Here is a 12110-nt window from a genome sequence, read left to right as displayed (position 1 = left end):
TATCTTCCACTAATAAAACTATATTTGTCTTCCTTTTCCTGACTTCATTCCTTACCTACTGAAGTCTTACTGCAAACAATTTCTTTCAAACATACTTTTACTATGAGCCAGCCATGCTATTTCACAGAACAACAGGCATCAGTGAATTTCACTTAACGGACTGGGGTGGAGAATCCTAGGCTAGAGCCAATACAATACATTGGGGGAATACATTGTTAAGGGGCAGGCAACTTTCTGCAGTTCCTCAGGGGTGGTACCTCCAGCCCAGCTCACTCATCTATATTAAGTGGAACTGACAATGCGCAAATGGAAAAACAAAGCCAAACCTCAATGGGAACAGTTGAGAATAGTGACCTTCCAGAGGTCATTAAGCTTGTGCTAGCTGGGGCAGGAACAGTGAGTTCTGACCTGCTTCTTCAGGGACCCCTCAAAAACCTAATGATAGGAAAATGGTCAATTTGGTCATAGGAAATTGAGGAGCCTGGTTGGGGATGGTGACCAGACCTTTTCACTGACATGTCTGTAGACTACTGCCTCTCAGTTCCTAATAAGAGTAAATTTGGAGAATACCAGGGGCTTCAGATGGGTAAGACCATCCCGGGCAAGAAATACCAAAAACTGGAGGGAAGACAATAGAACACCAGTGTTGGAAAGAGTCCAACGCGCACCATCTCCACGTACAAACACTGTTGCGCAGTCTTGTTGGCTGAAGTTGAAACTGAGCTCAAAACCTGGAGGAGTTTCCAAAAAAAAATACAGACTCTGACTCCACCTTTAGAAAGTGTTACGTGCACATAAGCCACTATAAATGACAAAGGAAGTGGTGATCAGTGTCAAGGGTGATGTGTGTGGCTGCAGATGAGGCTGAAAAAGCAGACTTACTATCTTGTGTATCTTGGCTGAGGGATTTTGCACACTTATTTTCATGTTCATGTTCATGTTCATTTCAGGGTGGGGACAGGAAGAAATATAAAGATGAAGGCAGGAAAAGAGCATGATCAGATGAGAATTGTAGAAGGGATGAGCTGAAAATGATGCTGAGATTTCCAGCTTGGGCTACAGTTAGGGTACCTGATGGTTCTTAGTTTAACCAAGAAAGGACCAGCACCAAAAGGCAGAGCTTTCAGGGGAAGACCTAAGTTCAGTTTGGGTAGTTATGATTTTAGGTAATTGTGAAAGTAAGTGTGTGTCCACTTACGCAAGCTTAAAAAGAATCTGTCAATGAACGTAACGAGAGATCAGGTATATTGTCACTCCTTTTTCCCCTTCCCACACATTCTGTACCAGCTTCACAAATCGGTGCCTATATAGGTCATGCCCTGGGTGTAAAATGCCACAGGGTTAGCAAAGGTTGGCAAGAGGGGGTGGGGGAAATCAGGGTGGCTGACTGCATGCGGATCAGAGTGCAACGCATGGAGGTGGAGGCTGTGTGTGTGCAGGAGTGAGTGTTCCTTTGGATGAAGACCACACGCCTGCCTACAGAGGTGTGCGTTAGAAAAAATGTTCACTTTGGGAAAAGTGGATGAATTCATATGCAGGGTCCTTCGTGTATTTCTCTGGAAAATACTTGCTTGTTTTTGTTGTCCCAAATCAGCATTTTCTCAACTATGTTGCTGTTTTTCTTGAAACGCAGTGGCTGATGCGCTGTTAATAGGGGCTCCATGAAGAAAGCTTCTTGTGTTCAAATTAATTTGGGAAAAGCTCTAGGCCATGTTTCCTTGGAAGGTCCCACAAGGCCTGGAGGACAAATGGAGGCTCTAAGAAGTTCCACAATAAAGTAACTCATTTCACTTTTTTCTTAAATATAGCATTTTCCAATTTACTTGACATAAAGCTTCTTCATTCAAAGAAATCATACTAAAAGCTGAACAGTTACCAATGTTCCAAATAACACTGCTTGGAAAAAGCTGATATAAATGTGTGCACAGAAGCAGAAATACAGGGTAATAATGATGAAAGCGACTTTGGTAAATATGAGCAAATCCAATACAAAATTTTCAGGTCAACTCTAATTCCTTGCAGGCCTAATCATTCCTGCAAATTATCTTCAAAGCCAAATTAGCTCTCCAACTTCTTAAGCAGGTAGGTCTTTGTGTACAGATATTAACTTTATGTGATTTGCATTTTAAAAGAGGAAAGATCTCAGGCTTTTCTATACAAACGAGGAGCTATTGAAGTGTACTCTGAGTACGTGTTGTCCCTTCAGCGGCTGAAAACTCTAATTTGCAATCTGACAAATATGACATCTTCTGAATAATGCAAACTAAAGAAGTGCTAATTGGTTTCCATGGCCGTACCTCCAGCCTCATGAAAATGGATCAGGAACATAAAGAAAAATGCAGAATATACTACTGCAGAGCCATTTAAATTATAAATGAAAGACAGTCTAGTTGGATGAAATGGGAAATAATAATACTGATGGCGATGATAATTTTAATAATAGGTGACAAGCCGGATGGGCACCTGCTTTGCATCAGATACTGTTTGCAGACAAGTTGTATATAATTCATCTAATTCTCACCTGGGAACAACAAAAATCAACATCAAATGACCTAAGGCCAGAAGAGCTAATCAATAAAAGGAAAAAATAGTAAAAACTACAGCTAACGTTCACGGAGCACTTACTATGTGTCAGGAACTGTTATAAACATCTCACATTAGTGACTCATGTGCCAAGGCTGTAAGATGGCTCCACTGTCACCCCCATTTCACAGATAAGAAGCTGGAGTCTCAGAGTAACCAGCCATCCTGCGAGGCAATAGAAAGGCCAGGCTTTGAGCTCAGCCATGTCTCTAAATCTCATACTCTTTCTACTCCTCTACTGTCTTAATCCCATGATTTCTGCATACTTTGCTTTCTCTGATTTTATCATAAACTGATATCATTTAACAGTTATTATCAAGTGACTCACGGTATAGCTTTCTGACAATTTTAGGCAGTCTTGTTCCTAAATGACATTAACACAGTTACGTAGAAGAGCGGAATCAGTTTCAGAAGCAAATGCCCCCGCTTCTGTTTTTGATGTCTCTCTTCCTTCTCACAGTCCAGCCCTGAGAAACTTCACTCGAATTTATTTCTGTAGACACTTTGATAGATTCAGCAATAAAATGCATCAGTAAACTCTAAAAGCAATTGCTACTCTGTGTTACTTTTATGAATTTCTGTCCTAATTTCAATGCTATGTTGTTAAAATTTCAAGTCAAAACAAATTTTATATTTGCCCCCAACTCTACTGGAATGCTGCCTGTTTGAACCACACAAATCCTTTCCACATGCCCCTTGCTGGTATCTGCCACCTGATAAGAATGCAAATCTGATGTAGCCTGAGTAAAACCAGAACTTAGGTTTCAAGGGAGCATGAATTCCTCAGATAAAAGAAATGTTATGTCCCAGATCAAAGGTTAAATCAACCCCTCTGTCACTGACCAATCTGAAGAATTGTGGATGTCATATTTTAAGAAAGAATTTCAACAAACTAAGTCAGCAAACTAAGCAAAGCATTAAGGTATGGTTGAAGGAATCAGTAAGTTTAATGCAAGAAGCAACGAAAACAATCTTTATTAGTGTTTTTCTCTAATGCATGGAACCTCACTGCATGTATTAACTGCCCAGAATCACCCCGGGAGGGAGGCTGTTACTACTTCCCTTAACAGATGTTAGAGAACAGACAACGTGCCTGGGGTGACAGGGCTGGGACTTGAACCCAAGTCTGGTAGGAAAGTCTGCTGCACTTTGCACTACATCACATTCCTTTCTGAGAAAAAAAGGAGAGAAGATTCAAAGTTGGGCAAAAAAAGCTGTTTTCAAAGGTGATTATAGAGAAAGTCATGAGACTTATTCTACTTAACTCCATGAAGGAGAGCCAGGAACACGGCAAGGAGATGAAATCTGCGATAAAATAGGAACATTTTTCTAACATTGATCTGTCTAAAAAATTCTCTTGAATTTGAGTTCCGGGTCAGTAAGGGGCTCCAAGAAGTTGATGTGCCAAGATCTCTTCCAGTCTTCAAAATTATTTAATTCTAAGATTCTAAATAAAATATACCTTATCATGGACCCTTCTTCTCTCCCAATTTCCATCCTGCCCCAGCTGTGGGAATTTAGGAAGTCATACTGTCCCTCATTTTTATTATTGGTAAAACAGGAATACTACCAACTTTCCAGGCAGGGTTATGAGAATATGCAAGAAGATGAGACATTTGAACCGTTTAACCATCATAAACCTCAGTAGTGTTAGTTACCTCTTCCGACATGTTTACAAGGTCCAAGTCAGTGTCAGAATCAGAGGAGCTGTCCTGGAGGGGCTTCCTGTCTTCATTTGAATCCGGCCAAAAGCAGAGTGGGAAAAGCATTCCAAGGAGACGAGGCTCTCCCCATGTGCGTGCGTCTGGATCGAGCATGAGTGCGCGTTTGCTACTGAGGTGCATGCTTTCCTGTCCTTCTCTCCCAAAGCGGGGGAAAGGCAGCGGTCTTGGGCATTGCTTTCAGGGTTTAGGATGGGCACTTTTAGAAGATTCTAGGCAAAAGCATCACTTAAGTTAGCTTTTACATGCCTTCCCATCCTCTAACTTTCCCATTAGTGCATTTAATAAAGTTTAATGCTATTTTGCTTTATAACAAATCATTGATATGCCACTGTCTCTCAAAGCAAGCTTTTTGACCACTAAGCAATGCCTACTGCCCTTCTTTAGCGTACAAAATGTTTTTGACACAAATAAGACTTCGTGTTGGGACCCATCAGAACTTTTTGCTGTAATTCTACTTTCTGGTACCTAGAAAAACTAATTGGAAGTGACTTGTAAGAGAACAAAACATATTCAAAAGATACATCACTCTAAAGATGCCTGGATGTGATTTTTTAAATCATCTCTGAAGTTCAAGTAAATGCTGATAAGAAAAGATGTTACAGAAGTACTCATCACACATGCAGTTTTAAAGACTGTATCTGATGCTTAAAGTAAGAAGATTTGCATAACCATTCTTTGCATGTAGAGAAGAGTAATGAAATTAAAAAGGAATATTTAATTCCATTTGAAATAAAAAATAAATTTATCATTTAAAACTCTATTGTCAATCTATGGCCAAGGTTGATCTCAGGGTACCCTGGGGGTTCTGAAGCATTCACGCATTTCAGGAACAAACTTATTCTGATCCACTGCCCTATGGCTTACAGAACATGCTCAGCTCCCGATCTGTGAGTTGCTAGTGACAAGTTCATCTTTCTATCACTCTGAGTATGCTTTCTCCTTAACACTGCTTCCAGCTCTTAAGAACATGCCTTTGGGAGATTAAGTTAAAACATGTGATTTTTGTTGTTGTTGTTCTTTTAATTTTAGTAACAAAATTGAAGTCTGTGTGTGTGTGTGTTTGTGTGTGTGTGTGTGTTTAAGGAGGTTAAATTAAGCAAAATACCAAAAAAAAAAAAAAAGACTTCATACTTGGATATTACCTTCCCCAAGCACATGCATTTGACAACAATGGAAAACAAGTAGTCACGGTTTGTGAGAAAGCAAAGTCGTCCTAAAATAATATAGATGCACAAACACATATCCATCCACACAATCTATGAGATATTTGCATGGATATATGCACATATAAATGTCATGTGAAATAGGGAAAATTTAAAAACAAACAGTAGAAGTTCACTGTTACCTTCTTTCATAGCTCCTCCATACAGGTGTATATTCTAAACCGTAGCACTACCTGTCTATCTAGGCTCACAGAAGTCTCATGTTGTGTGTTACATGACAGCTCTGTGCTAAGCGTAGCAGAAGTAACAAATGAAAAGGAAACATACATTCTCTTTTTATGGATACGTTCTTCCACATCTGCATTCAAAAACAATTTGTCACATCCAATCTGATAAAATTACATAAATGTCTGCTTAATTTGGGAGGGGGTTACATGTAGAAGATTACAAAAGAAATAATAAAGCAGACATTAAGATGAGCTGAAAGTTTCTGTGACAAGGTAATGCGGTCTACACGGAAATACATGTGAATTCTATGTAAGGTTTTCAGCTTTTCAAGCAACTTACAATCTATCACTCACTAAGACTCTGAAAGTTCCTTGTCTCAGATAGACTTTAATGCTTAGACTGCATTATAGTCACTAATTTAGGTGGATTCCACTTGGAAATAAATGGTACCAGGTTTTTCTATTGAGCACCCATACAAATATTTTAAAAAGTCATCATCATGAACCAAATCCCAACAAAGATTTATTGAACCTCCACTATGTCACATGCATATAAAATTGAATTTTAAAATTAAAGCATTAAGAAAAATTAATTGAGGTCTCTAAAACTCTCCAAAAGACAGAATAAGAGAAGAAAGCAAAGCTTCTATTAGATCATTAACTTTCTATGAGGCAGGAAAAAAGAAGCAGAACAAGCTCAGACCAAAACAAATTCTAACCCTGCCTGTACAATTGGCAGTTGCGGAAGTGGCTATAAAACGGAGATGATAACGCCGTGTGGATTAAATAAGATAGTGCGAGAGAAACACCCAGCATGTGCCTTGCATGCTAGTAAATGCTCAACAAATCATGAGATTTTTTTCATTAACAGTGTTATTAGCAATACCAACTGCAAAATATGAACTCTGCTGCTATTTTAAAAGTTTTGTAAAGAGCCTCTCCTGCAGTTAGCGCATGAAAAATTCACGATAGATACTTGCTGACTGAACAAGCGCCAAATGGAAGTTGAACTGTGAGGCACCAGCTCTCAGACAGGGTCAGAACACTTCCATCTGCCCCAGTTCTTCTGAGAAGGATTTCCCAAGAAAGAATTTTTATCCCCTGGCCATTCTTTCTACCTTTGTGATTGTTAGATTACTTTACTAACAACGTAATTTTCCCCGTTTCTCCATTCTGTTGTTAAATCATAAGACTATGATGTTCCAAATTTCTGCTTGTCATGGTTTCAAGAGACTCAGATCAGGTTGGTAGAGCAAATAGCTGTTAGGTGTGTGGGCAGAAAACCAGGTTCAGGCCCATGGTTCTGGGATGAGGATAGATTCCACAGGTTTCCTGAGCTCAGTCTCCCTTGCCCCTGAACAGAGCAGGCCACGTCTCAGTTTCTGCCATCACAGCTCACATTTCTGAGTTCTCCAGGACCTGTTAACACTCATTAGGTCTTCATTTACGTAAAAGGAGGCACTGCGGTGAAACAGATGTGGGAGACACCTTGAACAAGTGGTCCTGGACCTGAGTCCTTGCTTTGTTCTGCTGTTACAGTCACGTGATGTGTGACCTGCTTTAACTCGATCTCAGTTTTCTCCTTTGTCAAAGGAGACAAGAAGTGGGTCATTAAGAGTCCAGGCTTAGAAGGCTGGGTAGAGCAGAGGTAGAGCACGTGCTTATTAGCATGCACAAGGTCCTGGGGTCAATCCCCTGTACCTCCATTTAAAAAATGAAAAAAACGAAATGAAACAGAAAAACAAAAGCTAGTCATACACACAAAATAACTTAATAAAAAAAAAGAGCATAAGCTTTGTAGTCAAAAATGTGGGGCTTCACACCTTGGCTTTGGGGCTTAAGAGCATTGTAGTTTTGTGCAAATTACTTACCTGCTTTTCTAGACCTCAGCTTCTTAGTTTATAAAATGACAAAAATTAATAACATCATAGGCTAATTAGATAAGGGTCAATGAAACAGCATCTCTGATATACTTATCAGAGCATAAGGCACATAGTATCTCATAGTAGCTTCCTCTTCTTATTATCATTGTTATTTTGAGGTTACTCAGTGTCTTTCATGCCTACAATTGTAATCCTCCATGCAAGAACCTCAGCTGGTTTACACTACAGTGTGGAAGGCAGGACTATATGGCAATGAACTACAGAACAAAACCAGAAAGCATGGTTCCAGATCTAAAAGAAGTCAGAGTAGATGGGAACTACCACACGTAAACCAGCAAAACAAAGTAGATGTAATATACAGGTAAAAGGGTTACCAAGACACCAAGTCCGGTTCGGGTACCGGAACACCCACACAGAGATGCAGTGACTGTGCCTCCAAACGAGGATTAGTTACATGAGTAGAAAGCACTTACTGTACTGGAGGCATTCTCCCCAAGATATGCAAATAAATTTTACTGTGTAATTCAAAAATGCATCATATCACATTTCATGAAATTTGAGTCTAAATCTATAAATAAGATACACACTTCTTGCCCTTTTAAGTTTTCTATGGAAAAAAAAAAATTCAGTGCAAAATTCAAAAATTCTAGTTCACATATGACACAGTGGCCAGATTAAACTACGGTGTTTCATGGCAGTAGTCTGAGAGTTTGAAATCTGAATTGGCTGATAAAAGGCAACTCAAAAGGACAGTGAACACAAACAAAACTATATGGATTTTGGGAAGCTCACCAAGAAAGAATGGTGCCAACAAAAGACTCTTATTCCTGCGAATTTGTTTTACAGAAATCTGAAAATTCTCTCTTTAAAAATAATGACTAGAATGTAAAAGCAATACAAGTTAGATATTTTCAGTGCAAAGGAATATGAAAAACAAAACTAAACTAACAACCAAAAAAATGCTTCTTATCCCTGACCTAATGTTCCTCCAGCTCAGTATCTCAGAGGCCAACAAGTCAGTGGAAAGAAGATAAATTACAGCACATGTAAAAACATAAAGCGCCAGAAGTCAAAAGGTTATGATAAGTCTATAATGCATTTGGTTCATAGGAAGAGAAATCCACAGATTTAGCAAAACACAAAAAGGGAAAAAAATAATAACCTAGCCATTTCAAAATTGGTTTTCAAAAATTATTTTTTTCTTTTTTCTAGAAAACGCAATTCTGTTGTTGAATTTGTTTTCCTTTTATACATCAAACTTAAATACATCAGAAGCAGAAGTATTAAAATCAAAAGTGGCAATGTGCCTCAATTTCCTCTAAATCTGAGATTATTATATTCCTTTTTCCTTCTAAATGTGGTACTCTAAACTAGATCCTTCTGTTCCTAGCCTCTCTCTGAGGTATTGTGTGTGTTCACTGATTTTCAGTTCACTAAGAATTTCTGGGCCCCTGATTTCTGTTTCAAAGCTAGTGTCTAAATGTTGTGGATCTATGCCGCCGATGTTAACGACAGTTCTGATGCAATCGATTCCACAGTTTGTGACCAGCAAGGTGAGAAATAAAGTGCCACGCATCGCACACAGAAAACATGGGGCTACTGGGGGTTCTCAGCAAGCTCGATGTCTGACATCTCCTATCAGGCATCCAGGGGCACTTGGGTCTAACCGCCAGGCTGGGTGGGTAATAGATACCTTCCAGGATGTCAGTGACAGTGATGAACAGGCATTTTAGCTGGCCCTTACACACTTCAAACTGAAAATAACCACAGCAAAACTTTATTGGAAATAACACCACAAAACTATAAAGATTTTTAAGTGTCTTCCCAAATAAAATACAAGAAAAAAAATAACATGTTTAAGAGACACAGCCAAAAGGAAGCCAAAAAGAAGATGAAAAGAAAAGATGAAAAGAAAAAGCCTCATTAGAATCGATCAGCACTTACTTTTCTGCGTGAATATGAATTACTTGAAATTATTTTATACCATCTCTTAAGTTAAAATGCAAAACTGTAAGGATCAGGAAAATCAGCAAAGAACACAGCCAGCAGTACACATGCCAGTATAAGCCTTGGCATCTATACCGAAATAAACTGAGTACAAGTGGGTCCTTGGGGGCTGGGGCAGAGGGCAAACAAACTCGAGACATGTCGTCTGTTCCCTGAGAGTTGTCCCTATGTTTTATCAAAAGAAGAGCATCTTAAAATGTTCAAGAACTGTTCTATACGATTTTATGCTCATATGTACTACATAAATACTGTACAGCAGTGTTCTCCACGTACACCGAATTTTAAAGTTATTATACACTTAGAAAATAACATGCTAATTCTTTCAAACTTACAATGAAATTAAAAAGAAATTATTATTTTACTTAATATTCTTCTTAGTGTCAAAACACCATGCAACTTCCTAGAGATTGGTGTGTCATCCTCTGGATAAAAACAAATTGTACTAACACTCAAAACCATCTCTGATCTGTTGTCTGTTGCAATATAAGTCTGTTTCAACTTTGCTTTAAACTTAATAGCATAGCAACAAAATAAGCTTAAAAAACGACAATCAACTTACCCTTTATTATAAATCTGCAATGTTGCCTCTAGTAAACATACTTCAAACCCAGAAACTCACTTGATTTAAAAAGTAACATTCTGATAAGTAACAGAAATGCTATTTAATTACATGCCCATAATTTCTATTTACTTTCTTACTTTCAAGGAGCTTCATCACTTTAATTTTTTAGCAAAGTGTAGTTACTTGCAATATTATGTTAGCTTCAGATGTACAACATAGTTATTTGAAATTTTTATAGATTGTGCACCATAGAAAGTTATAATGTTACTGACTATGTCTCCTGTGCTGTATATTACATCCCTGTGGCTTACTTATTATATAACTGGTAGTTTGTACCGCTTAATATCCTTCACCGTTTTAGTCCATCCCCCTGCTCCCACCTGGCCACCACTCATTTGTTAATAATGTCATTTTTTTCCCTGCAAGAGCTGATATCCGTTGACAATCTGAAACACAAACTTGAATGTGAACTTGAGTAACTGCTGTTTTACTGCAACTTGCTGCAGTGGAGAATGTAAGCTAGTCTGAGAGCTGACACCTAAGCCTTGGAGAGAATTGTGACTCTCGAACCCAGCCAGCTTTCCGTAAACATCACGGGCTGTTAACTTTAACAGCATGAGACTCACCTCAGGCTCAGAGCCAGCACTTGCTCCTTCGACTTCAGTAGCTCCCCAACTTTAAAACTGGCATAGCCCAGGAAACTTCGCTGGAAATCAGAGAGAAAGAATGGGTTCTCATTAACTTCTAAAGTTCTTAATATTTTGCTGTCACACCAAACAAAATTAGTCTTTAGAAGAATGAAATGGTAAATCTATCAGCCTGACAAATATTTCACTGACAGAGATACAACCATCAATAATATATCCAGCTCATGGGGTGAGGATGAGGCAGGCAAAGGCATCCTTCTCGTTACAATCAGAGCCCCATAGCCTGGAAGGTAACAAAAAGCCCAACATAGAATCCAGGAGTCTTTCAGGCATAGATTTTCTCCCCATATGAAAACTGGGGTCACAGAAAAGATGACAAACTTTCAGTATTTACCCATGCCACCGTTCTTCTTATTAGAATTCCTCAAGTCATGGGCAGCAACAACTTTGTATTCCAGATATGAGCAAATCTGTTAGTTGGAGCTATTTTTATGTGGGACTCTGTACAAGTTATAAATAGAAATGCTGAATTTCTCCCCCCTCACAGCAATGTTTAAAAGCATTTGTTTCCTTTGTTATTTCCATACTAGCAGGGGACATCTTCATTCCAACACACAAAAAAGGCTGGTATTTATTCAGTTACATTTTCTAAAATTGTTTTTTTAACCCATCACACTGGGTATTGACTATCAACGAATATCTACCTTCTACACTCTCTGACTCGTAATACCAAGAATAAAACTCTAAATTGGTTTTCTTTTGTAGGATAAAAATCTTTCATTTCTTTTTAATATTCCTGGCTACTTGTGATTTTAAAGCCACAATATTATGGTATACCATAGATAGGATTTCTCATTCTCCTTTCAAGGTCAAGATGTAAACATGAAAATATCAAACCTGCATTAATACCTACACCACTGCTGCCTAACACAATGTAATATTTTACAAGTCAGCACCAGGGCTTCTAGAACACTCTCTCTTCATAGGTCTGTGGCCAGCTTGCACAGACTGAGGCTTCACCCAAGTAGTCTGAGATCAGCCGGGTCCTTTCAGAGGAAAGCGTGCAGTTACTCCATACATAAAACGTTGCATCTACACACAGCAATCCGTTGAGCAAAGGGAAGAAAAGCTTCAGGTCAGAATCTTTCTCCCTCTTTTCAAACCTCTATCTTAGAAGAACTGGTTCAAAAGTCTTAAAGGCAAAAACGTTTGACGTACAAGTCGGTTGCAAAGCTGGAGATGCCTGCATGTCAGTAATGATAAACCCGATTAATTCACTGGAAACTCAAAGAGCTGGTTTAGACATCAAGTCAT

The 12110-nt window shown here is 38.7% G+C and overlaps 1 protein-coding gene across 9 annotated transcripts in view; it reads right to left on the bottom strand.

The window, feature by feature from the left end:
* INPP4B (inositol polyphosphate-4-phosphatase type II B) overlaps positions 1-12110 on the bottom strand; it is a 661544-nt gene that overhangs the window by 210436 nt on the left and 438998 nt on the right. For all 9 annotated transcript variants that reach the window (XR_010383803.1, XM_064493334.1, XM_064493318.1 and 6 more), the window contains exon 9: positions 10776-10855. Coding sequence is in view for 8 of the 9 variants with exons in the window: in XM_064493334.1 (XP_064349404.1) it covers positions 10776-10855 (80 nt within the window). In the remaining variant the exon portion in view is untranslated. The remainder of the gene's footprint in view (positions 1-10775; positions 10856-12110) is intronic.

The sequence above is a fragment of the Camelus dromedarius genome, chromosome 1 (genome assembly GCF_036321535.1).
Source record: "Camelus dromedarius isolate mCamDro1 chromosome 1, mCamDro1.pat, whole genome shotgun sequence".
NCBI classification, from domain to species: domain Eukaryota; kingdom Metazoa; phylum Chordata; class Mammalia; order Artiodactyla; family Camelidae; genus Camelus; species Camelus dromedarius.
This window is presented reverse-complemented; position numbering and strand designations above follow the sequence as displayed.